Source organism: Hyla sarda, chromosome 4 (genome assembly GCF_029499605.1).
Source record: "Hyla sarda isolate aHylSar1 chromosome 4, aHylSar1.hap1, whole genome shotgun sequence".
Taxonomy (NCBI): Eukaryota; Metazoa; Chordata; class Amphibia; order Anura; family Hylidae; genus Hyla; species Hyla sarda.
The window spans coordinates 338,171,627-338,187,362 of NC_079192.1; the positions used below are offsets into that span (position 1 = coordinate 338,171,627).

General features: G+C 46.2%; 1 protein-coding gene across 1 annotated transcript in view; it reads left to right on the forward strand.

Annotated features, from left to right (window-relative positions):
- Positions 1–803: 803 nt before the first annotated feature.
- The window catches only part of WWC1 (WW and C2 domain containing 1), a 190,100-nt gene continuing 175,167 nt past the window's right edge, over positions 804–15,736 (forward strand). Inside the window, exon 1 of the mRNA XM_056516487.1 lies at positions 804–1,606. Coding sequence (XP_056372462.1) covers positions 1,488–1,606 — 119 coding nt within the window. The 5' untranslated portion in view covers positions 804–1,487. The remainder of the gene's footprint in view (positions 1,607–15,736) is intronic.

The following is a 15,736-nucleotide window of genomic DNA, read 5'->3' on the forward strand; positions in this document are numbered from 1 at the left end:
ACACTGCACACACTGATCTTCTATGTTGATCACTGGTTTCTCATAAGAAACCAGTGATCAACGATTCTGCCGCATGACTGCTCATGCCTGGATCTCAGACACTGAGCAGTCATTCGGCGATCGGACAGCAAGGAGGCAGGTAGGGGCCCTCCCGCTGTCCTGTAAGCTGTTCGGGATGCCACGATTAGCCGCGGCTATCCCGAACAGCCCGACTGAGCTAGCCGACAACTTTCACTTTTAGCCGCGCGGCTCAGCTCTGAGCTGGGCTAAAGGGTTAATAGCGTGCGGCGCCGCGATTAGCGCTGCGCGCTATTAGAGGCGGGTGCCGGCTTCACTATGACGCCGGGCCCGCCGTGATATGACTGTGTAACCCCGCGTTATATCAGGAGAGCAGGACCAAGGACGTACCGGTACGTCCTTGGTCCTAAAGGGGTTAAATTGCTTGAAAGCTAATTCAAATAAAATAGCAAAACCGTTGGCAAAAACGGATGCAAACGGATAGAACCGTACATACGTTTTGGAACCGTATACGGGGAAAAACGTATTTGGAGTCATATGGTTGTATACGGTTTTTGCCATACGTTTTTTAGCGGAAAACCGTATACGGTAACCGTATTTGAAAAACGTGGTGTGAACCCAGCCTAACACATAGAACTCTATTTTGTAGCAGGGGAGAGAGAAAAAAAAGAAAATCAGCCCTGCAATGCAGTTCCAGTGTCCAAACTCCAGGGCTGGTGGCCCCTGTTTTATGGCCCTTATCTCTTATCATGGATGGGTATAGAGCAGCCGTCGCCTTACATGTCGCTGCTCCATGGCTGACAATAGCACAGGGACATGACACAGTAGTGGAGGGGGAGGAGAGCTCCTCGCCATCTGTGCCGTGTGCCCCACTATTCCCGGCATTACAGTAGTGCCCGTCTACTACCTGCATTACAGTAATCACCTGGATGACGTCAGGCCGGAGTTTCAGCAGCATCACACATCGGAAGCCACAGGACTAGCGCAGGGGCACGAGCCGGCCGGGAAAGCCAGGACAACGCTGCGGCCGCGGGTTCGGGTCCCCCCACCGGAGCCTTCACCTCACGGCGTCTGAATCTGACCGACAGGACCGGGGCTCGTTCTTATTGCACCGGAATGGAAGGTGAATTACCGCAGCCGGATACTTTGTAATGGCATTGACCGGGAAGAAGAGGGGTACCGGGAGGTGTAATGCACGGGCTGGGGCAGGCACAGGGATCGCCGGTGTCAGCAATGGACAGCTCAGCTGAGCTCCCCAACACAGCGCTCGCCGCAGCTCTGCAAACTTGTTGATCTCCGCTCGTAAGTTGCACCTTGTGAATGTCCTGTTCACACTTATACTGCGGATCCTGGTGCGATCGGCCCCCGTCCTCCTAGCTGCTGCCGGACATTGTGTGTCACCCCAGGAGCCCACCCCCATTTCATAGGACATTGGATGAAGTTTATGGGGGAGATCAGCCTTACTGGAGATGTTAAGGAAGGAGTTACCTCTACCAGAGGGCTGGGAAGAAGCCAGGGATGTGGATGGAAAAGTCTATTACATTGATCACACCAACAAGACCACCAGCTGGATAGACCCCCGAGACAGGTAAGAGCCTCTGTGCCCACCAGTGCCCTCATCTTACTGCCCTGTCCTGTAGGGTGCTGGAGATCCGGGACAGTGCATTGAACCTTATGGGCATCGCTTCAATGGGATCACATTCTGGTGTCTTGTTTCAGTAGTGAGTTTAGATTGGCATGGCCTGGCATAGCTTTATTCCATATGGTGCATGTGGTCTGGTATATAGGACTGGATGCTAAAAGATTATGTGATATACCATGATCACACATGGCGTCTCCATCTGTCACCTTTATGTCATGGGCAACCAGTTTCATACAAGGAACCAATGATCTCTAACTTGTGCCTCAACAGCTGTTGCAAAACTACAACTCCCAGCATGCTGTGACTGCCAGGGCTTGCTGGTAATTGTAGTTTCTCAACAGCTGGAAGGGAAGATCCAGAGCAATATCTGGACACTTTCTAGTGGCATTGTCAAGGATATTCTTCTATACCAAGGCTGTCCTACCTGCTGCCCTCCTGCTGTTGCTAAACTACAACTCTTAGCATTCCTGGACATGCCGTGTGTTGTAGTTTTGCAACAGCTGGAGGGCCACAGATTGGACAACACAGTCATATGGGTTCATAGTGATCCTTGACGGAACCAGGATTCCTTGGGACCACCGTTTGAGTGGACACATGCACATTTGTGGCCTGCTGGAGGTCATTTTGCAGGGCTCTGGCAGTGCTCCTCCTGCTCCTCCTTACACAAAGACGGAGGTAGCGGTCCTGCTGCTGGGTTGTTGCCCTCCTACGGCCTCTTCCACGTCTCCTGATGGACTCGCCTGTCTCTTGGTAGCGCCTCCATACTCTGGACACTATGCTGACAGACACAGTAAACCTTCTTGCCACAGCTCGCATTGGTGTGCCATCCTGGATGAGCTGCACTACCTGAGCCACTTGTGTGGGTTGTAGACTCCGTCTCATACTCCCACTAGAGTGAAAGCACCGCCAGCATTCAAAAGTGACCAAAACATCAGCCAGGAAGCATAGGAACTGAGAAGGGTTTGTGGTCACCACCTGCAGAACCACTCCTTTATTGGGGGTGTCTTGCTAATTGCCTACAATTTCCACCTGTTGTCTGTTCCATTTGCACCACAGCATGTGAAATTGATTGTCAATCAGTGTTGCTTCCTGAGTGGACAGTGTGATTTCACAGAAGTTTGACTGACTTGGAGTCACATTGTGTTGTTTAAAGGGGTAGTCCAGTGCTGAAAAACTTATCCCCTATCCTAAGGATAGGGGCTAAGTTCCAGATCGTGGGGGGTGTCCAACCACCGACTGACACGCCCCCTCAATACATCGTTATGGCAGAGCCGGAGATTGCCGAAGGCAGCGCTCTGGCTCTGCCATAGTGTTGTATTGAGGGGGTGTGTCAGCCGCCGCTTCTTGTGGTGGTCAGCACGCCCCCTTCCTGTGGGCTTTCGGGGCCCAGTACAGGAGATTGCGGGGGGCCCCAGTGGTCGGACCCCCGCGATCTGAAACTCATCCCCTATCCTTAGGATAGGGGATAAGTTTTTCAGCACTGGATATCTCCTTGAAGTGTTCCCTTTATTTTTTTGAGCAGTGTATTAGCTTCCATAAGAAATAGACTATCATAAAAAATCACTTCTAAATAGGGTGACTTCTACTTGACCTAGGGCCCATTACTTTATCAGAGCCAAGGCCTGCTGGGAGATTCCTCGGTACCCTAGTAGTATATAGCGGAGAAAAGCGGAGATAGCGCCGGGTGCGGTGTAGGTAGGTACCCGGGTGGAGGGTAGCGTGTCCCTTGCCGGTGATGGTAGCTTGGTATGCAGGCCTGCAGCGTGAAGATGGAGCCCAGGGGTGGGTCCGTATGTAGATTGCAGTAAATGTAGAAAAATGCTGCGGTGGCGCTTCCAAGGAATTAACCCAAAGTCGTGGGTATAGGTATAAAGTAAATGATTTATTTTTACAGCATAAAGAAATCAAAGAAAATAAATAAATAAAGCAAGATGCGTTTCGGGAGTCACAGCTCCCTTTTTCAATTGCAGGTGGTTGCTGTATGTCCAGGTGACAGGTATGAACATTTAAATACAGGAAAAAATAGCGCCAAACCAGGTGAGCTGGTGACGTCATGTGGGATGGATGCCGGGGCCAGGTGTGGGCTGGGCAATAGACCTACATAGTAAAACATTTTCAATAAAGGAGCATGAAAACCACGTAAAACATGAAAAAATGCATAGGTATAGTCTTTTACAGGAGTATTTAGAAGTTCAAATAGAACTGCGAGAAATGTCCGTAGTAGCGACCAATCAGAGAGCTGCCGGTGTCCGTGGGACCAATCAGGAGGCAGTGGGCGGAGTCTGTCATCGCTGTGCTGGGTTACCGCGGCAGGTACTGAATGGAGACGAGCCTCTTGAGGCTGATTGGTTGCTTGCTGTGGGATAGTGTAAAGGTGACCAATCGGGGTCGTGCCGTACATGACTGTGTCATGTGGGAAAGTCCGTGTGGGGATGTCATCCAAAAATGGGCATGGGGATAGTGGGCTAAATTCTGATTGGCTGTACGTGATATCGAGTGAGCCAATCAGAGGGGAGACGTATAAGTCCGGGTTCCAAGTCTCTGCCGCTGGTGGCGGTAAAGTGTCTTTAACCCCTTAAGGACTCAGCCCATTTTGGCCTTAAGGACTCAGACAATTTAATTTTTACGTTTTCATTTTTTCCTCCTCGCCTTCTAAAAATCATAACTCTTTTATATTTTCATCCACAGACTAGTATGAGGGCTTGTTTTTTGCGCGACCAGTTGTCCTTTGTAATGACATCACTCGTTATATCATAAAATGTATGGCGCAACCAAAAAACACTATTTTTGTGGGGAAATTAAAACGAAAAACGCAATTTTGCTAATTTTGGAAGGTTTTGTTTTCACGCCGTACAATTTCTGGTAAAAATGACATGTGTTCTTTATTCTGAGGGTCTATACGATTAAAATGATACCCATTATTATATACTTTTATATTATTGTTGCGCTTAAAAAAAATCACAAACTTTTTAACCAAATTAGTACGTTTATAATCCCTTTATTTTGATGACCTATAACTTTTTTATTTTTCCGTATAAGCGGCGGTATGGGGGCTCATTTTTTGCGCCATGATCTGTACTTTTTTTTGATACCACATTTGTATATAAAAAACTTTTAATACATTTTTTATAATTTTTTTTTAATAAAATGTATTAAAAAAGTAGGAATTTGGGACTTTTTAAATTTTTTTTCGTTCACGCCGTTCACCGTACGGGATCATTAACATTTTATTTTAATAGTTCGGACATTTACGCACGCGGTGATACCAAATATGTCTATAAAAAATGTTTTTTACGCTTTTTGGGGGTAAAATAGGAAAAAACGGACGTTTTACTTTTTTATTGGGGGAGGGGATTTTTCACTTTTTTTTTACTTTTACTTTTACATTTTTTTACATTTTTTTTTACACTTGAATAGTCCCCATAGGGGACTATTCATAGCAATACCATGATTGCTAATACTGATCTGTTCTATGTATAGGACATAGAACAGATCAGTATTATCTGTCATCTCCTGCTCTGGTCTGCTCGATCACAGACCAGAGCAGGAGACGCCGGGAGCCGCACGGAGGAAGGAGAGGGGACCTCCGTGCGGCGTTATGAATGATCGGATCCCCGCAGCAGCGCTGCGGGCGATCCGATCGTTCATTTTAATCGCGAACTGCCGCAGATGCCGGGATCTGTATTGATCCCGGCACCTGAGGGGTTAATGGCGGACGCCCGCGAGATCGCGGGCGTCGGCCATTGCCGGCGGGTCCCTGGCTGCGATCAGCAGCCGGGATCAGCCGCGCATGACACGGGCATCGCTCCGATGCCCGCGGTTATGCTCAGGACGTAAATGTACGTCCTGGTGCGTTAAGTACCACCTCACTAGGACGTACATTTACGTCCTGCGTCCTTAAGGGGTTAAAAAATGTCAGCCAATCGCTGCTTGGATGGTCCGGGCGGTGGCCAATCGGAAATGAGACGTGTATATCCTCTCCGGGTGATTCCTAGAAGCATCGTCGGCAAATCTTTTTTGAAGAATACGACCCTAGTGGCACAGTCCATCTTTGATAGTGATACCTGTGTTCAGCATGTCAGCTCTGAAATAATCTGATTTGTAGTAATATTGTACAGTATAGCTGACCAGTAATGATACATTGTATTGATAAAATAGACAATAGATGAATGCAATGAACTGAAGATATAGGCCATCTCATGGTTTAGTCAGGTGGTTTGACATGCCACCCATCTGGTATCTGCCATAGCGTCAGGTAATGTTATATCACACCTTCTAGTGGCTTGTCACACCCGTCCTATGCCCTGGAAATACTATAGGGATGATGGTGAATCACGCTGGAGTCCTGGCCATAAAGTGATGCTCACAGATCAATTGTCCTTACTTATAAAGCACGTTCATGCGGAGAACATTCACATTCCTTGTGTTTATGCCGGAATCCAGGAGTTTATTCCGAAAAAAGAAACTTTTCTAACAGGTAAAATCTGCTTCTGGATATGGGGACCTGGATGATTCACAAAGGCATATATCCAAAAACAAAAAAGGGTTTTCATCCTCTATCAATCTGCTTAGTTTTATGTAAGTTAGAAACTATGATTTTAGGAGGGGTTGACCTAAAAAGTATAATGGCCGGTCAGACTGGTCATGATCTCATTGCTGGCCCCTTTACCGATTTTAAGATTCGTCTTATCCTGATGCTTACCGTCCATGGAGATGTTGCTGCGTGTGTACAATGTCCTGCCGTAGAAACGTATTTTTACTTTTTATGACGTCAGTCAGGTGACCATGTAGTTTGTAAACAAGGTAGGGAATTGTGGATTATGAGTAGTTGCCAATTGAGTTGTAATTGTAAGTAGAAAAAGTAAAATGAATATTTATGTGTTAAAATAATAAATCCTTAGACTTAAAGGGGTATTCCAGGCAAAAACATCTTATCCCCTATCGAAAGGATAGGGGATAAGATGTCTGATCTCCGGGGGCCCGCCGCTGGGAGCCCCGCAATCTCCCTGCAGCAGCCCTCATTCTATGCGTAGCTCCGTCTGAAGTTTCGGAAACAGATGGGCTTCCGAAACGGGGACGCGACGTCATGCCACGCCTACTCCATTCATGTCTATGAAAGGGGACATCTTATCCCCTATCCTTTCGATAGGGGATAAGATGTTTTGGCCCGGAATACCCCTTTAAGCTTAGACTCAGTAAAAACAAAACAAAAACCCCACTAGATTACCCTCTTTCCTGTGACTCCCTGGTAGGTTTGCAGCACTCCAGGTAAATGGAAGGAGCAGATAGCTGTGTATTTTGGAGTTGGAAGGCATTGTCACACTTTTGCAGAATTGATCATTATTTTACATACTATGTCATAGTCATAACCAGGAGTGGAAACTAAACACTGGGGGAAAATAATGTAATGAGTTAGGCTGGGTTCACACTGCAGAATTTCTGCCGGAGATCGAGCCGGCGGCTCTAGGACCGAGCAGACTGCATTGCTGCCCCCAAAGACTGCAATGCATTTCTGGGTGGATCTTTTGGGAGATCTGCTCAGAAATGCATTGTCATCTATGGGGACGGCAATGTAGTCCGTGTGGTCCTAGTGCAGCCGGCTCGATCTCCGGCAGAAATTCTGCCCAGAAATTCCACAGTGTGAACCCAGCCTTAGGGTCTATTCAAACGGCAGAATTTCCGCTTGCGGAATTCTGCATCAGATCAAAGCTTCTCCCATTCACACTTCTGAATTTCTGCTAACGGAATTAAGCAAGCGGAAATTCAGAAGTGTGAATGGGAGTGCGGAATCCCATAGAAGTCTATGGGCTTTAATTTGGGTTGGAATTCCGCAAACGGAAATTCTGCTGTGTGAATAGACCCTAAGGCTAGGTTCATACTACGGAATTTCCGCCTGCAATTCCGCTTTGAAATTGCAGGCAGAAATTCCGCTTACTAAAATGTACTGTATAGTGAATGGATTTCTGTTCACAAATTCACACTTTGTGAAACGGAATTTATGAATGGAAAATCTGTTTGAAAATTTCCACCTGAAGAATGGCATTGCTCATTCTTCAGGTGGAAATACTCGCGGAACACATTTCAGTCTATTGGAGACTGCAGTGTCCACGCGGTCCTGGCGCCTACTGATTCAGTTGGCGCTGGCCGCACTCGGAATCTCGGAGATTCCATAGTGTGAACCTAGCCTAATACTTCACTTCTTTGCGAATACTGATGCCAAATATTCAGAAATTCTTCAATGTATAAATAAGATATAAGGAGAAAAAGGCTATGTGGAAAATAGATATGGTAGCAACACTACTGGACAGTAAAGCAACGTTCACAAGATCACAACCCTGCAGCCAGTGAGTTACATCTTGGTAATCTTACATTTCTGGAGTTGTCACTCAATGACGACTTTTAACTGTTTGTCCCATCTCAGATCTAGTAAGAAAGGGGGATTTACACGAGACACTTACTACCTCACTTATTCCGAAAGTAAGGTCACCATGAGATGAAATTTTCTGGGGCTTTCCAGATTAACCTCATTGTTAACTAAACACATAAGATTGTGCCCTTTCCATATTTTTCTCCCCTGGCTGTACCCCTCTGGTTCATAAGTCTGTGGCTATGTCAGTGTTACGGCAGTAAACACTATATATGAGGAGTGACCAGCTCTCTTGGTGCCCCAAGGCCTTTTGCCCTGGTCCCTGATGTTTAGGATGACAGCTGTCAGAATAACAGTGCCATTCACCTACATGTCTCCTGTTACATTGAAGGGGACGCTCTAAAGCTCTCATTGTCTACAAGCACCTAGAACACTCTAGGCCGCTCCGAGACAGCGTCCATCTGGTTTATCTATGAAATTTAAAGGCAAAGTGTTGTGTCCGTTTCTGTGATCCATAAAAGACATCCCTTTTTCTTTAGTGGTGGCCACCTACACCTACTCTAGCCCTGCTAGATATGCCATAAAATCCGGACTGGTGGTGGTTCATTGGCTTTTAGCCATAGGGCGATAATAGGAACAGGAATGACAATTACTTTTACAGTGGAGAACAGCTATGTGTGTAGTCAGCTATTGTCTATTTCTTTGAATCTCCTACAATACCGATTATGTATCTTACTACATTGGCAATTTCTGGACCTCAATAGACGTTACGTGCATATGGGTGGACATCTCATTATATATGACATGCCATTACTGACATCCGTGCAGTCTGAAGGACAATGTGCAGGACACTGGAGGTGTAGAGTGACTTGACGTTTTATTATATTATACTTTTTACATCATACGCCTCTTCTCGATAACTTTACCATAAGTTATTCTTCTAGTTTGGAATGGGTGGAGTGAAAGTGTTCAGCGTTACAAAGAGCCGCAGCAGTGTTTTTATATGACTGATGTGCCTATTATTCCAATATTAACTCATCTTCAAACGTGAGAAAGTCAGAACTTAACACACGACCTGTAAGCTGAGCCGACGTGGCACCTTTCCATAGAATTATCAGTTTGTGTTTACGTGCAATGACTCCATGTATACCAAAAACTTAAAGGGATGTTGTTATATTACACTCTAAAACACATTGCTAGGTTACAGGGGGTGGAAGTATGGTCCCTCTCATTTTAACTTGTGATGTCTCTACTATTTCAGCTTATCCATATTCAGGTAAGCGCACAGAATAAACTATTTTTGAATGTCAGTATTGTAAGTGCTCATTGAATAATATATAGAAAGTCACTGATACTTCCCCATTCAACTAATGTTGCTGGCTGTCAGGCAAGTAGCAGGTCATCTTGTAGCATTGTAGCAGGCAGTGCAGGTGGCTTATATTACACGCCTTTCCTATAGGATTGGTTTTGTTCTCCGGTCAGTCAGTTTCTTCTTAAAGGAGCAGTTATTATTGCTGTCAACAACTACGTGTCCTAATCCCACAAAGCTATGCAGGTGCCGAGAATACATGTGTTCTGAACGAAGGGAATGGAGAAATCCACTTCCAGACACCTCTGGAGTCGCCTTATCTCCCTGAGAACAAAAAGATGGGACAAGATGGAATTTAACTGCCATTGAGGGATTGGTAACCCCCATAGACATTAGGCTGGGTTTACATAACAGTTTTGACATTCGTGACATGTATAGGTCAGTAAATTGTCAAAATAGGGTGCTGAGGTATATTTGCACTGAAAAGCATGGGCCCCATTGACTTTAATGGGCTGGACATGTTGGGGTCATTTCCAGAACATATTATATATGTGTGCTGACCGCATCAGTACACTATGTTTGGGAAATGACCTGAATGTAGTCACTAGTTGGCTATGTTCAGGCCATTAAAGGCATCACGTTTTGACTGTTTGCCGAGGTATATGTGATACACAGTACAAAATCGTGATGTGAACGTAGCCTAAAATGTTTGGCTAATCCTGCAAAAATTGGTGGGTTCAGCTGACAAATCTATTGTGTATAACCATCTTAAAGGGATATTCCGGGCAAAACCTTTTTATCCTCTAACCAAAGGATAGGGGATAAGATGTCTGATCGCGGGGGGCCCGCTGCAGAGACCTCCTTCGCTATCTCCCTGCAGCACTCTAGTTTTGAAAACCTCCGGGTTTCCGGGACTGGGGACGTGACGTGACGCCACGCCCCCTCCATTCATGTCTATGGCAGGGGGCGTGTAGGGAGATCGCGGGGGGGGGGTCTCAGCAGTGGGCCCCCCCCCCCCCGCGATCAGACATCTTATCCCCTATTCTTTGGATAGGGAATAACATATTTTTGCCCAGAATACCCCATTAAGTACTATACAGATGTTTAAGGAAGCACCTTAAACATGTAATTCTAACTTTAGACCAATATCCTAGTGATCCTCTGTCTGACAAGCGGTAACTTACCTGCTTTACTGTATAGACAGGATGTTAGATTCTCAAATGTGGCTGACTTCCTGTGAACTACAGGATTACATCATTATCTATCCCATATGTCTTGGCATCTCTCACACCTCTCCTCTTCCAACCCAGCTCCATCCTTCTTTTGACATACTGTGCCTTGAACTCTATTTTACTGTGTACATATATTGTTATGCTTGTTTTAGCTGTTTTGATCGCAAATATGGCAGCCTGGAATTTACTCCTATACCCAATGTAGCTTAAGGTGCTACCCTACTGGGAGACTGGCATTGGTGTGAGTGTGACATGTGACCATTCTGTAGGCAAGTGCCCATGCTTGCAGTAATATGGTTGGTTTGGCAATATTTGGTGGTTCTACACTGTGGAGACAAGTTTTGCTTTGGTAGCAGCGTACCTGGTCTGTGAGAGAACCGCCATAGCACGGTTGCCTGTGTGGGAGAAGCAGACGGCTGTGTCTCAGAGCTCAGCTGACATGAAGTGTTAAAGTCTTGCTGCTGTTGGGAAACAATTTACACCCATCAGTGACACCCGGAGAGGAAAAGGCACTGAGGTAATAAAGAGACTACATTTGTTTAGACTACATTCAGAGCATGCTTTTAAGTGTATGTCGGATTAACCCCTGACGGAATGTCAAAAAAGGGTCGCTGAGATACAGTGTTGGTGAAGAGCCCAAATACTGTGGCCAAATATCTATCTGTATCACCATTCAGTATATTTCTCGAATGCATGCGCTTTTTATGCAGGACACGAAAATGTTGTCGACCATGTATTTGAGTCCTGCACAGACCGCATACACATTTGGGAAATGGACTGCACATAGTCGAAATAAAACTTTGTTCAGGCCTTTGAAGTTTATATGGGTTCATTGGCAACACGTTGGCTGTACAACAGCAAAAAAATTATCTTTTTTACCATTTGGCAGATGGTTGCTCAGTGTTACCGTTAAAACATGGTCTGAGTGCAACCTTATAGTCTGGAGCAAGGCCTACATTGACAAGTGCGAGACTGTGTGAAACCGTCATATGCAGTTTGCTATCAGAAAAATGCTGTTAGGCATAGAACAGGATGAGCAAACTTTTATTTAGTTGTCCAGTATAGTTAAATGGGTACTGTTAGATTCAAAAACTGTTTATATGTTGTACATCTTGGCAAAACTTTAACCTTTCTAATATACTTCATAAGAAAATGTTATTTCCTTTTTATAGAAATCATGGCTTATAAAATCATAGGTTTGTCCAAGCTAAAGCACAGGCATGGACAAAGTCCAGTAAGTGAGGGTGGGATAGTACTAGTCTGACAGGACAGGAGAGTGCACAGAGGAGTCCTATCAGACAGGAGAGATCACTGATGAGTCCTATCAGACAGGAGAGAGCACAGAGGAGTACTATCAGACAGGAGAGAGCACAGAGAATGCTGTCAGACAGGAGAGAGCACAGAGGAGCGCTATCAGACAGGAGAGAACACAGAGGAGTACTATCAGACAGGAGAGAGCACAGAGGAGTACTATCAGACAGGAGAGCGCACAGAGGAGTCCCATCAGACAGGAGAGCGCACAGAGGAGTCCCATCAGACAGGAGAGAGCACAGAGGAGTCCTATCAGACAGGAGAGAGCACAGAGAATGCTGTCAGACAGGAGAGAGCACAGAGGAGTCCTATCAGACAGGAGAGAGCACAGAGGAGTCCTATCAGACAGGAGAGAGCACAGAGAATGCTGTCAGACAGGAGAGAGCACAGAGGAGCGCTATCAGACAGGAGAGAACACAGAGGAGTACTATCAGACAGGAGAGAGCACAGAGGAGTACTATCAGACAGGAGAGAGCACAGAGGAGTACTATCAGAAAGGAGAGAGCACAGAGGAGTGCTATCAGACAGGAGAGAGCACAGAGGAGTACTATCAGAAAGGAGAGAACACAGAGGAGTACTATCAGACAGGAGAGCTCACAGAGGAGTCCCATCAGACAGGAGAGAGCACAGAGGAGTACTATCAGAAAGGAGAGAGCACAGAGGAGTACTATCAGACAGGAGAGAGCACAGAGGAGTACTATTAGACAGGGGGGAGCACAGAGGAGTGTTAGCCCACCCTCACTTAGGCTGGGTTCACACCACGTTTTGTTAAATACGGCTCCCGTATACGGCTGGGAGGAGGGGGCGGGGCTTAATCGCGGCGCCCGCGCTCAGCCGTATTCTGGAACCGTATTTAATGTATGTCTATGAGCTGACCGGAGTGAACCGCAGCCTCCGGTCAGCTGCTTTTTCGGCCGTATGCGGTTTCCCGACCGCAGGCAAAAACGTGGTCGACCATGTTTTTGCCTGCGGTCGGGAAACCGCATACGGCCGAAAACGAAGCCGACCGGAGGCTGCGGTTCACTCCGGTCGGCTTATAGACATACATTAAATACGGTTCCCGAATACGGCTCAGTGCGGGCGCCGCGATTAAGCCCCGCCCCCTCCCCCCAGCCGTATACAGGAGACGTATTTAACAAAACGTGGTGTGAACCCAGCCTTACTGGACTTTATCCATGCCTGTGCTTCAGCTTGGACAAGGCCATAATTTTTTTATTCCATGATTTCTATAAAAAGGAAATAACATTTTCTTATGAAGTATATTAGAAAGGTTAACGTTTTGCCAAGATGTACAACATAGAAAAAGTTTTTGTATCTGACAGTGCTCATTTAAATATGGCAGTTTTTTTCCTAATATAGTGCTATACCCGTCCATAGAGTGTGTGGGGAATTTATTAGTGTGCCATGTGCAGACTTGAATAAAAAGGTGCAAACACTTTTAAGAATTGGCTTTTTGCCTGATCTGTGCTCCACTTGCCAAGTGGGCAAGGCTTGGTACATGGGGGCATGGATTTACGCAAAGAGGTGTGATCACCTTGCACGCCTAATTTTACTACAGGCATAAATTGGAATGGAAATCTACGCCAGCACAGATTTCTGAGCCTGCCTCATTGGGTTACCGTAGAAGTGCCTGGATTTATAAAGTCATGCACCTCTTGATGAATCTACTACAATCCTACACTGACCACTGGATGAAATGCCAGTCTTGTTAAATCCCCATGTGTTCTATCGCAGCTCAGCCCAATTCATGTCAGTGGATCTGATCTGTAATACCACACAGTTGTTGTGTTCTCTCTAGAAGAAAGCTGCCATGTTTTCCTAATCCTAAACGACCCCTTTAAATTTAGTGTTAGATTTTTCGGAAGTATGCAAATCAGTGTGGTAGGAAAGAATACCTCCGCAGTATGGCATCTGATAGAACATACCAACTTTTTTTCCTTTACAGGTTCTGTATGCCTCCATATGGTAAGAGAAGTTCAGTATAGGCCCATTGACTTCTAATACTGCCATACTGTGGACCTGTACCACATAAGATCCATATTACAGCTGCCTTATGAGAGCAATACATGGTATCATAGTAACATAGATCTATTGGGAGACCTATGAACCCTTGATTTGCATTGTTCCTATTTCTCACCAGCACCAAGGTATCTCTATGGAATGGAGCGTCTGCTATGAAATACAGCAGGGAAGTCATCGTTTTTCTTCATTTCTTGGTGGCACGCTGCCCGAGGAATGTGTAGGGCTGATAAATGGTTAACCAGGCTGTTTTCTTTTTTATGGTCTGGATGAATGATTAGTCCGGCCCTACGGAAGGATTTGTGCATTCTTGGCATAGTCTACACTGGTATGTGTACTTGTTGACCACAGGTTCAGTCTGCTGGGGGTAGGAAATAAAATGCAGTGCTTTACCCCTGGCAAGATGGCTGAAGTCAGGCACAAGTAATAAGTCATGTCAGCTTTTCTCTTCACAGGAAACAGCGATTTTACTTTCTAGAAAAGAAAAGTATCTTGTTCCTCTTGCTAAAAATATCAGTGCTTGACAACAATGAGACGCGTCTTGTCTGTCTTCCTGTCATGAGGTCATCCCTTCTTTTCCAATTGCCAGAAAGCGCTGGGGTCCTATTTATTTCTTCAAAGTTTTAAAGTTTTAAAAAGCAGATACTACAGTGACCCCCCCCCCCCCCCCCCCGACCTACGATGGCCCCGACATACGATCATTTCAACATACGATGGCCTCTCAGCGCAGACTGCTTCAGCTGCCACCGGATAGCCGTTTAGGGTGCCCCGTGTGGTCCGCTGACGATCACTTACCTGTCCTCGGGGCTCCGAGGCTCCTGTTCGGGATCCCCTACATCATCGTCATCACGTCGCTGCGCAGGCCGTCCCGTCATCCAATAGGAGCGGCGTGCGTAGCGATGGGATGGCAGCGACGGAGAGCGAGGATGCGGGGGAAGCAGAGGCCTTGCCGGAGCATCGGGGACACCACGGGGACGCGGCGACAGCGATGGAAGGCGACATCCAGGGCATCCGGGACGAGCGATGATGGTCCGGAGCGGCGGGGACAGGTGAGTATAACCTCCAATACCAGTGGTCTTCAACCTGCAGACCTCCAGATGTTGCAAAACTACAACTCCCAGCCGTTGGCTGTCCGGGCATGCTGGGTGTTGTAGTTGTGCAGCATCTGGAGGTCTGCAGGTTGTAGACCACTGTCCTATACTTTTACATTGCACAGGTCCCTCAACATATGATGGTTTCAACAAACGATGGTCCATATGGAACGGATTACCATCGTATGTTGAGGGACCACTGTACTATTCTGAGCTCAAACGCGTCCTATAATTCTCAGAATACTTTTACCTAACAATAGCAGTCTCTATGGAAGAACATCGGTCCCGTGGTCCCGAGAAAAAAGAAGTGCTTCTATGGGCGCTCACCTCCGTCACAGATGTGTTCCGTCACAGGTGTATTGATATTTCCAAGAACTTGATAGATTAAAACCGCTTGGACACGGATATATTGGAAAATAAAAAGAAGGTTTATTCCTTCAGCATGCAATACAGTGACGCGTTTCGAGGGGCGGGGACCCCCTCTTCGTCAGGCTATCTGATTGGGCAGTGCGGATGTCCTTTATTTATACCTCATTTGCCCGCGAAAATCACATGTGTATGTTACATAACATGAATTTAAAATAAATAAAAATCCATAAAAAAGAAGACATTTTCATCATCATTGGAAGTGAGCATTCTTTAACCCCTTAACGACGCAGGACGTATATTTACGTCCTATGCCGTCTCCCGCGATATGAAGCGGGATCGCGCCACGATCCCGCATCATATCGCGTCGGTCCCGGCGCT